The sequence below is a fragment of the Coregonus clupeaformis genome, chromosome 35, assembly GCF_020615455.1.
Source record: "Coregonus clupeaformis isolate EN_2021a chromosome 35, ASM2061545v1, whole genome shotgun sequence".
NCBI classification, from domain to species: domain Eukaryota; kingdom Metazoa; phylum Chordata; class Actinopteri; order Salmoniformes; family Salmonidae; genus Coregonus; species Coregonus clupeaformis.
In genome coordinates this window covers 19573433-19590531 of record NC_059226.1, presented here as the reverse complement: position 1 = coordinate 19590531, position 17099 = coordinate 19573433, and the positions used below count along the sequence as shown (strand labels likewise).

The 17099-nt window shown below is 44.7% G+C and overlaps 1 protein-coding gene across 1 annotated transcript in view; it reads left to right on the top strand.

Moving 5' to 3' along the window:
* Window positions 1–2664: 2664 nt before the first annotated feature.
* Window positions 2665–17099, top strand: part of LOC121551146 (contactin-associated protein 1-like) — a 29301-nt gene continuing 14866 nt past the window's right edge. The window contains exons 1-9 of the mRNA XM_041863699.2: window positions 2665–3317; window positions 9924–10025; window positions 11680–11873; window positions 12608–12761; window positions 13214–13417; window positions 15583–15767; window positions 16091–16240; window positions 16392–16653; window positions 16899–17048. Coding sequence (XP_041719633.1) covers window positions 3257–3317; window positions 9924–10025; window positions 11680–11873; window positions 12608–12761; window positions 13214–13417; window positions 15583–15767; window positions 16091–16240; window positions 16392–16653; window positions 16899–17048 — 1462 coding nt within the window. The 5' untranslated portion in view covers window positions 2665–3256. The remainder of the gene's footprint in view (window positions 3318–9923; window positions 10026–11679; window positions 11874–12607; window positions 12762–13213; window positions 13418–15582; window positions 15768–16090; window positions 16241–16391; window positions 16654–16898; window positions 17049–17099) is intronic.

The window sequence follows — 17099 nt, the reverse complement described above, 5'->3', positions numbered from 1 at the left end:
CCCTTTGCTGCTATAGCAGCCTCCACTCTTCTGGGAAGGCTTTCCACTAGATGTTGGAACATTGCTGCGGGGACTTGCTTCCATTCAACCACAAGAGCATTAGTGAGGTCGGGCACTGATGTTGGGCAATTAGGCCTGGCTCGCAGTTGGTGTTCCAATTCATTACAAAGGTGTTCGATGGGGTTGAGGTCAGGGCTCTGTGCAGGCCAGTGAAGTTCTTCCACACTGATCTTGACAAACCATTTCTGTATGGACCTCACTTTCCCAAAGTTTTGCCACAATGTTGGAAGCACAAAATCGTCTAGAATGCCATTGTATGCTGTAGCGTTAAGATTCCCCTTCACTGGTACTAAGGGGCCTAGCCCAAACCATGAAAAACAGCCCCAGAGCATTATTCCTCCTCCACCAAACTTAACAGTTGGCACTATGCATTCGGGCAGGTAGTGTTTTCCTGGCATTAGCCAAACCCAGATTCATCTGTCGGACTGCCAGATGGTGAAGCGTGATTCATCACTCCAGAGAACGCAATTCCACTGCTCCAGAGTCCAATGGCGGCGAGCTTTACACCACTCCAGCTGACGCTTGGCATTGCACATGGTGATCTTAGGCTTGTGTACGGCTGCTCGGCCATGGAAACCCATTTCATGAAGCTCCAGACTAACAGTTATTGTGCTGACGTTGCTTCCAGAGGCAGTTTGGAGGACAGATGATTTTCAGCACTCGCGGTCCTGTTCTATGAGTTTGTGTGGCCTACCACTTCGCGGCTGAGCCATTGTTGCTCCTAGACATTTCCACTTCACAATAACAGCACTTACATTTGACTGGGGCAGCTCTAGCAGGGCAGAAATTTGACAAACTGACTTGTTGGAAAGGTGGCATCCTATGATGGTGTCACGTTGAAAATCACTTCAGTAAGGCCATTCTACTGCCAATGTTTGTCTATGGAGATTGCATGGTGGTGTGCTCAATTTTATACACCTGTCAGCAATGGGTGTGGCTGAAATAGCCAAATCCACTATTTTGAAGGGGTGTCCACATACTTTTGTATATATATATAGTGTACATTGTGAAAGATGTCTTCAAGGATCACACATGGGATAAAATGTATGCTAATTTGATGTTCAGTCACTTTTAATGGGTAGTGCAAGTGTATTGTCTAATGTGAAAACAGTGTAATGTACTGTAATGTACAGTACTGTAGCATACTACATTCAAATAGCAATTTTGAAACATTTACCTTACATTTTTACTATTTATTAACGGGTTATTAAGATAACTACATTGAGAAGATATCATTATGTTGTGTTTTGGTGATTAAACCAATGTACTCATTATATTTAACAGTAAACGTATATATTTCGGATCAATGGTTGTGTGGTGAAAGATGTCTCCAAACAAAATGAATGCACAATGAAAGGTTTTGAATGTAAGACCGGCTGCGTTACCAGGTGTTAACAGTTTAGAGTTTTGTAGTAAGAGTTTTGAAAATTCACCACAAACTGTAAGAAGAGACAGGTCAAGGTCACCCTGGAAACAGACGGTAATCAAGATGGATGTTGCATTCAGTTTGACCCCTGACCCCAACCTGAATGTATACGCCTGTGTGTGAATGAGAGAGATTAACGCTTTCTAGTGTGTGTGTGTGTGTGTGTTTGTGAGTTTGTGTGTGTGTGTGTGTGTGTGTGTGTGTGTGTGTGTTTGTGTGTGTGTTATGTTTTTTAATTGATGACTTTTAGGTTTGATCTAATCTGCCTTGGCCGTACGGCCCATACCTCTATTTTTCTCACTGTTGTTTACAAACCAGGGCTTTGCTGAGAGAACCAATCCAATCAATGTGACATGCATTTTGAAACCAAGATGATTATTCTTTATACAAGCAATTAGTGGGAAAAAAACAAACTAGACCTCTATTACTCCTCCTCCTCCTCCTCCTCTTCCTCCTCCTCCTTATCTTATTAGAGAGTATAGGCTTCATATATTCAATTTACAGAGGTATATAGTATGTTATGGTATTGCTGGGGGAGGTGGAGGCAGAGAGATTACAAAATGCCAATCTGATTTGATTGAAAATGCAAATCTCACGCTGGCCTCGACGTCCAATCTCACCCCATCCTGGCACTGACACTGCTGCTGCCCACTGTCCCATAAACCCATTTCTTAATCTCAAAGCCTTTTTAGTTCATGGCCAGTGTGCCACACATGTCATAGATAAATCCCCCAGTCAATCCTACCACCCCGCCCCCACCCTGTCCTCTCTGCCTCTGCCTGTCTCAGCATCAGCCACAAACTGGCAGTCACTAAACCTGGGCCACACATCATCAGTCTCTTTTAACTTTGTTGGTACCTATTCAGGGCCCTATTGTAGGTCAAGGTCCACCACATAAATGGTTGTAGTGTAGCCTTCTGTAGGCTACTCTCTCTTGTACAGTACAGTATTAGTCTCGAACACATTATTAGGGAGCAACGACAGACATTGTAATCGTTATTATAATCGTCGTCTGACTTTTGGTCTCAGGGGAGGAAGAGGCTTTTGACCAAATTGATGATGCTCTCTGATAGGCTCAGTGCGCCCATGACCAGTGCGAGGCCGTGAGAAGTACCGCATGCCAAGCCCACTGATTGAATATGGGAGATGCCAAACCAAAGCAATATGCGAGTGTAACGATGCGGGAAAGGAACAACCTTATTCTACAACGGTGAAACGAATTGCATAAATCCTGGGTTACTAAACTACTGACTAGGTATATTTACGGAACTATTGACAACAAAGTCAAACGTATAGCATTCAAATTCTCTACTGGGAAACAGAAGTAGCCTGCTGGACCAAAAAAGTTTTTTTTTCTTCCACCCCTCCCTTCCTTCCCACCTTCCTTCCTCTGGACCAAAAACTACGCGGAATTCTGGAGGAGCTACTGAAGTCACAGTGTCAAAGCATGCGTTGCCAGTATTTCAAATCCACAAAGTGATCACACTTGGAAATTTGTCCCCTATATGTGACCGTTATTAAAAACAATTTACATAAAATATAGCCTAGCAGTGCGCGCTCTCGGTGAAGCGCAGCATCAGCACCAGTAACTGATGCGCGTCCCCGTCCCGGCAGAGGCTACCCGAGATCCCGGGAAGAGGAGTTGGAACTGCGCGAGTTAAAGTTGGGAAAAGGGGGGTGAAAGGATGCTACCGTGCCCTGTGGAGAGGAGAACACAATCTACGATCTAATTAACAGAGCATGTGCGGAGACGCTTGTCCTCTGTAAAGGATGATTTGCAAAATATTGAGCATAAGCCTTTTATTTTGGGGTTTTCAAGAGTGCTCATCACGTAAGTCTTGTGAAACAGTAATGGTAATTTCTGTCAGTGTCTTGTCATTTCTTAGCCAATTGCTGTCAGATGAATTAAATAGCCTAAGCCTGTATATGCAGCATATTGATAACAATATTGACATAAAAGGGGATTCATTGTAAAAATGTGAATCAAGATAGAAGTGGCTAAAAGCTCTGGGCAATAGGTGCATCTTTGAAGGGCAGAACATCTGATTTAAAATGACCAATAATCATCAAAACATTGTATAAGGGTTCACGATGGCTGTTATATTTTACACAGTTTCATATTCTATATATTTTTGCGTTGAATTCTGAGATAAGTGAAGTGGCATGGACTGAGGGCGCGCGGCGGTTACAGTCTCGCACGGGGCTTTCTGCATTGCAGTGCTTTCTCGCGCCAGCGTGCAAGTTTCTGCATCGCATGGTTCATTTCCCGGCCACCTCTCTAGCACTCTGTTACGGTCATGTCAAATAACCACTGTGTCGTAGAGAATATCCCAAACTGTATGATAATGATGGCTCTGAAAATGTGGTTTCTTATCTGTAAAAGCAGCAGGAATTAATAGAGCCGTATCCTAACCTGCCTGCCGCGTGCGGGACCACCCCAATGCAGTACTTTCGCAGAGTGTGTGCTCATCACCTGTCCACGAGCCCAATGTCTCCTTCATCTAGGAACACGCATGACGCGGCAAAAATTCCTAATAGAAATTCCGTGATCAATGATGTATATTGTTTTTTAATTGTCGATTTTGATGTGGTTGTACAGGAGGGTATAACATGCAAGGTCATATGAAGATGTATTTGAGATGCATGTGGAGAAAAAACTTGGTGGTGTGTTTTTCCTTAAATCAATGTCGAGACGATTACCTCAGCAAATCTGAACTGCATTGATCATGAATGAATTAAAGGCTGCAGCGTGACTCATCACCAAGCTGTTTAAAAAAAAAAAATAGATAGGGTGGTGTGGAGGGGGAGGGAAAGGGAGGTAGGGTGTAGGGAGAGAGAGGGGGACGGTGGGCTAGGACCACCTGACACCATGATATGTGAATGTACCATGTAAAGGTATAAACTTCTGAAAAACATTGTTAATTCACTTCATATCACTGCATACAGTACAGTAAACAGGGCAGGTAGTGTGTTTTTCTCTCTCTAGGCTATATTAGTGATTACTAGTGAGTACTTAGTGCCCCAGTGCCCTCTTGGTGCTGTGGCGGTGTTAGCCTACTGTAAGAGGATCACCCAGGCAGGCTATCCTGGCTGCTGGACAGATAGAGTGATTAAGGTGGGAATTAAATATCTGGGACATTTGGGTGTGATATTGTGGTGAGTTGTACTGTATGTCTATGTCTGGTACATTTGGTTGTATAAATACATTGTGAACACTTGTTATGGTCATGTAGTGTGAATTGTATTTTTTTTTGTGGTGTCACATGGATTCCATTTTGGGGAACTAGGTGGGGTTATGGTATCCATGTGTGTGTTGGGGTAACCACACTGGTCAGTTTTCTAGATGTGTTTACACCAGTAGAGTATTTGGCATTTTGTTCTGTGGTCTATTGCGTTACTTCTGTATGCCTTCAGTATTTACATTTACGTCATTTAGCAGACACTCTTATCCAGAGCGACTTACAAATTGGTGCATTCACCTTATGATAGCCAGTGAGACAACCACTTTACAAATAAATACATATTTTTTTAAAATATATTTTTGTAAAGAGTATATTCTTAACTGTCATTAGTTTTATATATATTTTTTCTTTTTTTTCAAATTACCTTTTAATATTTCATTTCTAATATTTTATTTATCCTTTTGTTTTATTTTCTATTTTTAAAGTTTTTTTTGTTTTTTTGTTGTTTAATTTATTATTATTATTATTATTTTTTTGTGGGGGTGGGGTAGGAGGGGGGTAGACGGATTACTTTTATACTATCCCAGGTATTCCTTAAAGAGGTAGGGTTTCAAGTGTCTCCGGAAGGTGGTCAGAGACTCCGCTGTTCTGGCGTCATGAGGGAGCTTGTTCCACCATTGGGGTGCCAGAGCAGTGAACAGTTTTGACTGGGCTGAGTGGGAACTGTGCTTCCGCAGAGGTAGGGGGACCAGCAGGCCAGAGGTGGAAAAACGCAATGCCCTCGTTTGGGTGTAGGGACTGATCAGAGCCTGAAGGTAAGGAGGTGCCATTCCCCTCACAGCTCCGTAGGCAAGCACCATGGCCTTGTAGCAGATGCGAGCTTCAACTGGAAGCCAGTGGAGTGTGCGGAGGAGCGGGGTGACGTGAGAGAACTTGGGAAGGTTGAACACCAGACGGGCTGCAGCGTTCTGGATGAGTTGGTATTGAGGGAAGTTGGTTGTAAGTACTGGCTATTAGGGATGGAGTATCAAACTGCTGTGTTTGGAAGCTGACTGCTTTACTGTGATGGTGTTGTGGTGTTTTACCTCCTGTGGTTTGGCCTGCCGGCCTGTGTATCTGGGTGGTGGCAGGCATATGAAGCAGTGCCCACGACTCAGGCTGTGAGTCAGGCAGGCAGGCAGGCAGCCAAGCATATACTGTAAATCTGCTGTGGATGGGATGTGATGTACACAGTGTAACTGAGCCAGATTAAAATGGAGACTCCATTCCTGGGATATGCTCATCTGGGGTGGGGCTAACCCACAGCATTGCTGGGGCACTCCTACTATGCTACTGCCCTTGCAGCTGTGTGTGTGTGTGTGTGTGTGTCACAGGAGGTTGGTGGCACCTTAATTGGGGAGAACGGGCTCGTGGTAATGACTGGAGCGGAATCAGTGGAATGGTATTAAATACCACAAACACATGGTTTCCATTTTGATGCCATTCCATTTGCTCCGTTCCAGCCATTATTATGAGCTGCCCCTCAGCAGCCTCCTGTGGTGTGTGTGTGTGTGTGTGTATGTGTTTATTACTGTGAAAATGTGTATGTATCTGTTTGTGTGTGTGTGCACTGATATGTGTTGTTCCGTCTTAGTGTGCATCTCCAGTCCTCACAGAGACTAGTTGGGACATGTGGTGTGTGTGTCTGTGTGTGTGTGTGTGAGTGAGTGTGAGTGAGGGGAATTGATACGGAGGATAGAGGTGCACCAATGTGGAAACTTTGTTCTGTTCTATTCTTAGACAGATGCGGGATGCTGTGGGATGATGGTCCTGTATATGAGATGGTTTGGGACTTTGATGTCTTTCATATTTTGCTTACTTTTTACTTTCCCTCTGTCCTCCCTGTTGGCAGGCAGACTCTCCCCACTGTGAGGCCTGACTTTGGCTATGAATAATTAACAGTCTGTACTCTAACACGCAACCTGCCTTCCACTCTGTGTGCCACACAATCCCAATTCAAAAAATTCAGGCATTTAACATTAGGATTCGTGTCTCCTAACCATAAATTAATGAGAGATCCTAAAGCAAATATCCCTGAAAAGCCCAGATATTCATCACACTGTACATTGTTTATCATGGGCCACTGCATGATGTGTCCGGAGGAGGCTGTTTCAATATGCACAACAATTGTGATGTGTCAGCCCAGACAGCCCCAGCCCCATGCAGCCTCTCCACCCCACAGTAACACTAGACTGATGCATCAGCATCTCTGATAGGCCGGCAGCAGCTTTTCACAGTTACAGCCAACTGAGCCAAGCCATTCCCTTAATGATAGATGGATTGAGAGAACCCCTGGTGGTGGTGTAGAGAGGGAGAGAGAGAGAGAGAGGGAGAGAGAGAGAGGTAGAGGGAGAGAGAGAGTGAGAGTGAGAATGAGAGTGCAAGAGAGAGAGAGAGAGAGAGAGAGAGAGAGAGAGAGAGAGAGAGAGAGAGAGAGAGAGAGAGAGAGAGAGAGAGAGAGAGAGAGGCAGAGAGAGAGAGAGAGAGAGAGTGAGAGAGAGGGAGAGAGAGAGAGAAGTAACATGATAGAGAGAGAGTGTGAGAGAGAAAGAGATGGAGAGGGAGAGAGAAGAAGAGGAAGAGAGAGCAGGGGGTGGAATGTTCTGGATAAGCTCTGGGTACATCTTTTAGTAACTGCGACACAGCGACGCCAACTCGAGAGGTATTTGAGATCAAATGAGAGGAAGAGAGAGGGAAGGCGTTAGGTAAGGAGCTCCCTCATGATTTTGGCCCAGGAGAGAGAGAGAGAGAGAGAGAGAGAGAGAGAGAGAGAGAGAGAGAGAGAGAGAGAGAGAGAGAGAGAGAGAAAAGAGGTGTGCTGAGTGAGAAGGAGGGATAGGGGATGTGAGGAGAGAGAAGAGGGTGGAGGGAGGTTTGCAGTCGGATGGAGGGGAGAGAGGAGGAGAGAAGAGCATCCTTTCAGTAGGGGTTGGGCGTTGAGTGGCAAGGCCTGGGTTAACCTACAGTAGTCCTATTGACTCTCTGCCTTGAGTGGCAAGGCCTGGGTTAACCTACAGTAGTCCTATTGGCTCTCTGCCTTGAGTGGCAAGGCCTGGGTTAACCTACAGTAGTCCTATTGACTCTCTGCCTTTCTCTATGCCTTTAATACCTGTAGTTCTTCTCTACCCTCTACAACCCTCTATACTGCTCACCAGGGAAATTAACAAAAATCTATGTACCTTAAACTGGAAGTAAACTTGAACTTCTATTAGTGTAGGGTTATAGGCTTTGTTGTTGGAGTTAGCTGAAGAATCATTGACTTGACAAACAATCTATAGGCAGCAGAGTATTGTACTTCCTGACGTACTGCAGTAACAGTGTGTTCTCAGTCTGTAATGTCTGCAGGATAGGATCAGGGGACATGGCCAGAAAGGTCACCTAGTCCAGACTCAGATACCCAGACAGAGACACTATACTATAACACTCAAGGTCAAAGGCAGCACATTTCTCTGGCTCAGCTGATTTCTTTCCACCTGAATGGTCCTTGGATGACAGCGTTCACAGTCCCATGACAGATTGAGCTGTTGTGACGGTGGGAAATGGAATGGAAGGTGTTTAGGCTCAGAGTGGGTGGCATAGTCTACTCCTGACTGTTATGACAAGGACCTCTCTGCCTGACCAGTTCAATGATGCTGTCTCACATACTGTGTACAGAGACAAGGTTTTATTCTTCAGCTGAGGTTATCCCCTAGTTTTTCCTGTTTGAGCTCTTCCACTCCGACGCTCCGACACTCCGACGCTCCTATCTCCATTTATTTTCTCCCTCTTCAAGAGCTGTTCTAAAAGAGTCTGCACCCTCACTCACCTCCCTCCATCCCTCCATACCTCCCCTCTTCCCTCCCTCTGCAGCCTGAATACTAATTCTGCAAACGTCTCCCTTTTTTTCGACCTCTCTCTGTCGCTCCCTGTCTCCCTCCCTCATCAGTTTGACCTCAGAGTATACTGTATTAATAGAAGCTACAATGGTGAAACTAGTTTTGTGTCACTGAGAGGATTACTCCAAGACATGACGGTGGGGGGCGGAGCATTGTTTTAGCCTCCCCAGATCTGTTTTCTACTGTGAGATTTGTGTCTCTCTTTCTTTCCCCCTTTGTCGTTTTTTCTCTCCATCTTCTCAGCCTGTTTGTCCATCTGTCTATTCCTTTCCTACCTAGCTACATTACTCTGAGCTGGGAGGAGGAGTAACAGACATGTTATGACATTGCAGAAGATAAGGCAGTGTTTTCCAGCGGCCGTGGCGAGGACATAGTGGGTTTATCTGTGCCAATGACAAGATTAGGCAGAATTATAGTGATTCCTAATTGCTGAGGGTATTTATCGAGGACGGGGGATGGCGGATGAGACAGACGGTTGATGAGACAATGAGGGAACGCCTCTGATTTATTTTGCTGCTATCTGTCCACTAGGCACCCATAGAATAACACCAGCTATCATCCTGAGAGACAGACAGGGCCTCAGTTAGTATCATTAACTGCATAGTATATCATGCAAAACAGATGCATTTGATCACACACACACACACTCGCACTGTTCATTTCCAAATGTGTTTGCAAAGCTGAAAGCCCTCTGCATATTACATTTATTTCTTTAGCTCAATAAAAAGGGGACGGGTGGAGGTTCTCTTCTTGATAATGATCATTCATCTCACAGGCACAGTGGAAATAAAATACTTACTGGCTTCTGGTTTCATGCCTGACTCAATCCGCCATCCATTACTGTTGAAATAAAGACATTAGCTAGGTCTCTGTATCTTTATCTGGGAGGAGATCTTAGGACTGATGATTCAATTCATCACTACAGCTCCACCTGTTCTTAAGGAGCCATTTTATACTGTAGCATTACAGTTGACTGCACCATGCACTGTGCAAATGGAAGGTCATATTCTGGAAGGGTTATTACTGCACACCACAGAGAGGCCTAATTACTCTGTGCTTTTATTTTCATGCCTCTGAATGTAATCAGACTTTTTGACTGTTCCTTGCTTGTGCCCAACTCCAGTACAGATTATGCAGTGCCTAATTAGTTGCAATCCAAAGTCTGTCCCTTATCTGTGTGAGGAGAGGCTCCACTAGACATGTTGGGTTTTGTTCAGCTGAAATCCCTTATGTTATCATGTGATTTGAACGGTTTTGGAGAATGATGTATAGTGTAGTCTGAGAATTACTGTAATCTCTGTGTTTAACCACCTCTTCTCTCTCTCTCATCTTTTGTTCTAGATGAATGTGTTGATCCCTTGGTATCTTCGCTCTATGCCAACTCCTTCTTGGCCTCTTCCAGATATAACTTTTTGTACTCAGCCAACTTTGCCAAATTGTATGGTTAGTTTTCTTTTTCTTAACTACTTCATTGATGAATTTGTTGTTTTATGTAGACTGTTTTGTGTTGTGTATGTGATTGGATGTTTTCTGTTTTGAGAATGACACCAGATATACAGTCGTGGTCAAAAGTTTTGAGAATGACACAAGTATTGGTCTTCACAAAGTTCGCTGCTTCAGTGTTATGAGATATGTTTGTCAGATGTTACTATGGTATACTGAAGTATAATTACAAGCATTCCATAAGTGTCAAAGGCTTTTATTGACAATTACATTAATTGCAGTGTTGACCCTTCTTTTTCAAGACCTCTGCAATCCGCCCTGGCATGCTGTCAACTAACTTCTGGGCCACACCTGATTGATGGCAGCCCATTCTTGCATAATCAATGCTTGGAGTTTGTCAGAATTTGTGGGTTTTTGTTTGTCCACCCGCCTCTTGAGGATCAACCACAAGTTCTCAATGGGATTAAGGTCTGGGGAGTTTCCTGGCCATGGACCCAAAATGTTGATGTTTTGTTCCCCGAGCCACTTAGTTATCACTTTTGCCTTATGGCAAGGTGCTCCATCATGATGGAAAAGGCATTGGTCGTCACCAAACTGTTCTTGGATGGTTGGGAGAAGTTGCTCTCGAAGGATGTGTTGGTACCATTCTTTATGCCCCAAACAATCGGAAAGGGGATTCATCAGAGAAAATGACTTTACCCCAGTCCTCAGCAGTCCAATCCCTGTACCTTTTGCAGAATATCAGTCTGTCCCTGATGTTTTTCCTGGAGAGAAGTGGCTTCTTTGCTGCCCTTCTTGACACCAGGCCATCCTCCAAAAGTATTTGCCTCACTGTGTGTGCAGATGCACTCACACCTGCCTGCTGCCATTCCTGAGCAAGCTCTGCACTGGTGGTGCCCCGATCCCGCAGATGAATCAAGTTTAGGAGACGGTCCTGGCGCTTGCTGGACTTTCTTGGGCGCCCTGACGCCTTCTTCACAACAATTGAACCTCTCTCCTTGAAGTTCTTGATGATCCGATAAATGGTTGATTTGTGAAGCCCTTTTTGTGCAAAGCAATGATGACGGCACGTGTTTCCTTGCAGGTAACCATGGTTAACAGAGGAAGAACAATGATTTCAAGCACCACCCTCCTTTTAAAGCTTCCAGTCTGTTATTCTAACTCAATCAGCATGACAGAGTGATCTCCAGCCTTGTCCTCGTCAACACTCTCACCTGTGTTAAAGAGAGAATCACTGACATGATGGCAGCTGGTCCTTTTGTGGCAGGGCTGAAATGCAGTGGAAATGTTTTTGGGGGATTAAGTTCATTTTCATGGCAAAGAGGGACTTTGCAATTAATTGCAATTCATCTGATCACTCTTCATGACATTCTGGAGTAATGCAAATTGCCATCTTCAAAACTGAGGCAGCAGACTTGGTGAAAATTAGTATTTGTGTCATTCTCAAAACTTTTGACCACGACTGTATATCGCCTATTAACTACAGTATGTGTGTGTTCTGTGTGATGAGAACTGTGTGTGTGTGTGTGTGTGTATGCATGGCCAGTGTGTGAATATTGCCTATATCTATGTGTGTGTTTTGTGTGTAATGAAGTCAGAGTGTGAGTTCTGGTTGATGACGTGTGTGTGTGTGTGTGTTGCGTTCCTCCTCCAGGAAGCAGTGGCTGGTCCCCGTCCCCCCGGGACAGACAGCCCTGGCTGCAGATCGACCTGAAGAGGAAGTACCGCATCCAGGCCATCGCCACTCAGGGCACCTTCAATTCCTATGACTGGGTCACCAAGTACACCCTTCTCTATGGAGACCGCCCCGACTCCTGGACACCCTACGTCATGAAAGGAGGAAATTCGGTAGGGGAGGGGGAGAGTGGGGGTTTAAAGGGATAGTTTACTCAAATGATTTGTTATTTGTTCTCAGCTTGAAAGTTGTCTACACAGTGACTGGTCTGAAGATTGAATTAGGACATTTGAGTGAACTATCCATTTAGGTTGGGGTCTGTCAGGTCAAAAAACAGTCATTCTTGGCAGTCTGTTCCCACTGGGCACAGACTTCAAATCAACATAATAATATGCCATTTAGCAGACGCTTTTATCCAAAGCGACTTACAGTCATGCGTGCATACATGTTTCTTTTTTTGTGTATGGGTGGTCCCGGGGATCGAACCCACTACCTTGGCGTTACAAGCGCCGTGCTCTACCAGCTGAGCTACAGAGGACCACAACAACATCTACTCCACGTTGTTTCAACATAATTTCATTGAAATTCATTTAAATAATGTGGAAACAACGTTGCTTCAACCAGTGTGTGCCCAGTGGGTTGTTTGATTTCATGTTAATTTAAGAAATGTTCACCAAAGAGTAACAGTTAATAGAGACAACATTACTGCATTATCCCTCAGTGAGAGTGTCTGACAACACTAATCTGCTTTCATCCGTTCATCTGCAGTAATTTGGTGAGCCAGGCGACACTGCACTTCAGTGACTGAATTACTCTTCCTCTCGCTCTCTCTCTCTCTCTCTCTCTCTCTCTCTCTCTCTCTCTCTCTCTCTCTCTCTCACACTCTCTCTCTCTCTGCTGTTCACAGACGATGCCTGGGAACTGGAACTACCACCAGGTGAAGAGGAATGTGTTCCACTACGCCTTCACAGCCAAACACATCCGCCTCCTGCCCCTGGGGTGGAACACAGAGAATGGAGGCAAGATCGGTGTCAGGCTGGAGGTGTTTGGCTGTGCTTACGGTAAGGACACCTTTCACAATCATTGTAACTATAATTTGCTGTAGGAGTCTTCTTCGAACTCTCAAGATAGCTAGCGTATATGAATGGCTGTCAAGAGAGACTACTGTAGGACATTCATCCCTATACTCAAGGACCACACCTATCCACCAACTGCTACTAACCTAATGAATTCCACTTGATGAAGCACCACTCCACCAGTAAATGCCAAATCAATACCACACTCAACAGTCATAAAACTAACACAGTTAATAGTCAGTAACTAACCTCAACAGTCAATTGAGTCAACCCTCACAACTCAATGGCACCAACGTCAAACAGTATCTATCAAACATCTATCTACACTATATCACAGGAACACTTTTGAGCCTCTTAACTATTTGAATATTCATAGGACCACAAATGTGCCATTCAACCTCTAACATCTAAACACTTTCCCCTTCTCTCTCGGCCAGACTCTTACGTGATGCAGATGAACGGGGACGACTCTGTAGCCTACATGTTCCCAGGGAAGAGGTTCCGGACCCTGCAGGACCATTTTGCCGTGAACTTTAAGACCCTGGAGCAGGACGGGCTGCTGCTACACAGTGAGGGAGTCCAGGGAGACATCTTGACCCTGGAGCTGAAGAAAGGACGCCTCGTTCTCACCATCGGCCTAGGTAAGATCAGCTGGAATGTGTGGGGTATGGCTGGGCAGAGACTCTAAACTGGTCAGAGTGCTCTATGCCATAGAGGGAGGACAGATAAGAAGCACTCTGACCAGTTGTTCTGTGAAGGATCAAATCAAACAAAATTAAATATGTTGTCATATACAGTCGTGGTCAAAAGTTTTGAAAATTACACAAATACAAATTTTCACCAAGTCTGCTGCCTCAGTTTTGATGATGGCAATTTGCATATTCTCCAGAATGTCATGAAGAGTGATCAGATGAATTGCAATTAATTGCAAAGTCCCTCTTTGCCATGAAAATGAACTTAATCCCCCAAAAACATTTCCACTGCATTTCAGCCCTGCCACAAAAGGACCAGCTGCCATCATGTCAGTGATTCTCTCGTTAACACAGGTGAGAGTGTTGACGAGGACAAGGCTGGAGATCACTCTGTCATGCTGATTGAGTTAGAATAACAGACTGGAAGCTTTAAAAGGAGGGTGGTGCTTGAAATCATTGTTCTTCCTCTGTTAACCATGGTTACCTGCAAGGAAACACGTGCCGTCATCATTGCTTTGCACAAAAAGGGCATAACAGGCAAGGATATTGCTGCTAGTAAGATTGCACCTAAATCAACCATTTATCGGATCATCAAGAACTTCAAGGAGAGAGGCTTAATTGTTGTGAAGAAGGCGTCAGGGCGGCCAAGAAAGTCCAGCAAGCGCCAGGACCGTCTCCTAAAGTTGATTCAGCTGCGGGATCGGGGCACCACCAGTGCAGAGCTTGCTCAGGAATGGCAGCAGGCAGGTGTGAGTGCATCTGCACGCACAGTGAGGCGAATACTTTTGGAGGATGGCCTGGTGTCAAAAAGGGCAGCAAAGAAGCCACTTCTCTCCAGGAAAAACATCAGGGACAGACTGATATTCTGCAAAAGGTACAGGGATTGGACTGCTGAGGACTGGGGTAAAGTCATTTTCTCTGATGAATCCCCTTTCCGATTGTTTGGGGCATCTGGAAAACACCTTGTCCGGAGAAGACAATGTGAGCACTACCGTCAGTCCTGTGTCATGCCAACAGTAAAGAATTCTGAGACCATTCATGTGTGGGGTTGCTTCTCAGCCAAGGGAGTGGGCTCACTCACAAATGTGCCTAAGAACACACCCATGAATAAAGAATGGTACCAACACATCCTTCAAGAGCAACTTCTCCCAACCATCCAAGAACAGTTTGGTGATGACCAATGCCTTTTCCAGCATGATGGAGCACCTTGCCATAAGGCAAAAGTGATAACTAAGTGGCTCGGGGAACAAAACATCGACATTTTGGGTCCATGGCCAGGAAACTCCCCAGACCTTAATCCCATTGAGAACTTGTGGTCGATCCTCAAGAGGCGGGTGGACAAACAAAAACCCACAAATTCTGACAAACTCCAAGCATTGATTATGCAAGAATGGGCTGCCATCAGTCAGGTGTGGCCCAGAAGTTAGTTGACAGCATGCCAGGGCGGATTGCAGAGGTCTTGAAAAAGAAGGGTCAACACTGCAAATATTGACTCTTTGCATAAACTTAATGTAATTGTCAATAAAAGCCTTTGACACTTATGGAATGCTTGTAATTATACTTCAGTATACCATAGTAACATCTGACAGAAATATATCATAACACTGAAGCAGCGAACTTTGTGAAGACCAATACTTGTGTCATTCTCAAAACTTTTGACCACGACTGTACACAAGATACGGGGTACAATGAAATGCTTAATGGCAAGGAACAGGAATATTAATGTTGTGGGGTGATTATACAATCTGATAGGCTGAGATATGATTTAGGAATTTAGTTTCCTAGATTAGATTTAATTATCTTTACTGGATGAAAAACAGGGATTGAATATCCCTGTCGATCCTCCATTACTGCTGAAATAGACATTAGGCTTCTGTATCTGTGAGGAGAACTCAGGTTGGTAAAGCCATTACCTCAGCTCCACCTTCTCTAAAGGAAACATTTATAGAAAAATGTATATACAGGTAACTGTAAGTCGCTTTGGAGAAAAGCGTCTGCTAAATGGCATATAGCTATAGCTAGAACTTGCTTGACTATTGAGGTAGTTTTACCCAGCAGTAATCCCATCATCCTATCAAATTCTTATGTCATTCGTTTCCGTTCTCCTATCATAGGAAGCAGTACGGTCAACCAGGTGGACGGTCGGACCACAATGACCGTTGGCAACATACTCGATGACCAGCACTGGCATTACGTCACCATCAAGCGCTTCGGTCGACAGGTCAACTTCACAGTGGACGCCCACACAGAGACGGCGATCTGCAATGGCGATTTCACCTACATAGACCTGGACACTCAGGTTGGTCATAGAACTAGACGCTAAGGTGTGTCTGGACATGTTTTTTGTTGTTGAACATTATAAGGTAGTGGGCCTGGAGAGTTTGGAGTCAGGCTTGTGACAGTGCTCCATAAGGACAGTAATTAAGTGGTCATTGAAGGGGTCAATGGTCGTAGACAGAGATCAGCCTACTATTTACCTGGCGCCTGCTAGTCATTCAGGGTGTACTTTGTTGATAAACAGATGATCTAAACCTAAAAATAAATGTGTGACCTTGAATATAATATTCCATTCATCATAAGGGTCGATTTATCTAATGTATTCCTCTCCTGGTCCTCTCCTAGTTGTATGTGGGGGGAGTGATTGAGCCCAATGTACCCCACCTCCCAGAGGTTCCTAACTTCCGTGGCTGCCTGGAGAACGTCTTCATCAACGGGATCAACATCATCAACATGGCCCAGGACCAGGAGCCTGAGATACGCATCCCTCGGCAGGTGCAGCTTCTCATCAGACTGCATCGCATACTCATTTACCTACACACACGATTTACCTGTGACCTACAGTGATGTTGCTAATCTTTCTTCATAGTTTGTTGTAAATACAATAATTATTTCCTCATACCTGAACACATGTTCTTTTTCTCAGAAAAAGATGCACTACGCGTGCCGTGACATTCTGTGGAAACCCATGACCTTCGCCGGGCCCAACAACTACCTGCAGGTGCCTGGGTTCTTCAGGAAGCCTCGGATGTTTGTCAAGTTTAAGTTCCGTTCCTGGGACTACACAGGCCTGCTGATGTTCACACGCTTTGCTGACGACCTGGGAGCCTTGGAGCTGGGCCTGAGTGAGGGACAGGTCAATGTCACACTCTTTCAGCCAGGCAAGAAGAAACTACAGTTCGCAGCAGGTGAGCCAAAATGTGTAACTGAACTCACCCTGCCTCATTAATACATTCTTACCCTTCTACAAATTATAAATAATGTGCAGAACATTTGAGAGGGTAGAATATTTTTTGGCAAATGAATACTGTATGATCTTGCAATGCCACAGAAAAAGGTATAAACAATCATTTTGATTCATACTGATTGCTGTTTTCTCATTCATGAAATATAAAGCTGTTCTACTATGGTTTCTGTTTGTTCCTCTCTTCAGGTTACCGTTTGAATGATGGTTTCTGGCACACCGTAGACGTAGCAGCCAGGGACAACCTACTGTCCATCACCATAGATGAGGAGGAGGGCTCTCCACTAAAAATCACCAACCCTTTCACTGTTCGCACAGGGGACCGCTACTTCTTTGGAGGTGAGCTGTTCACCACACCTGTTCTGGCTCTTCACTTCACTGTTCCCAACA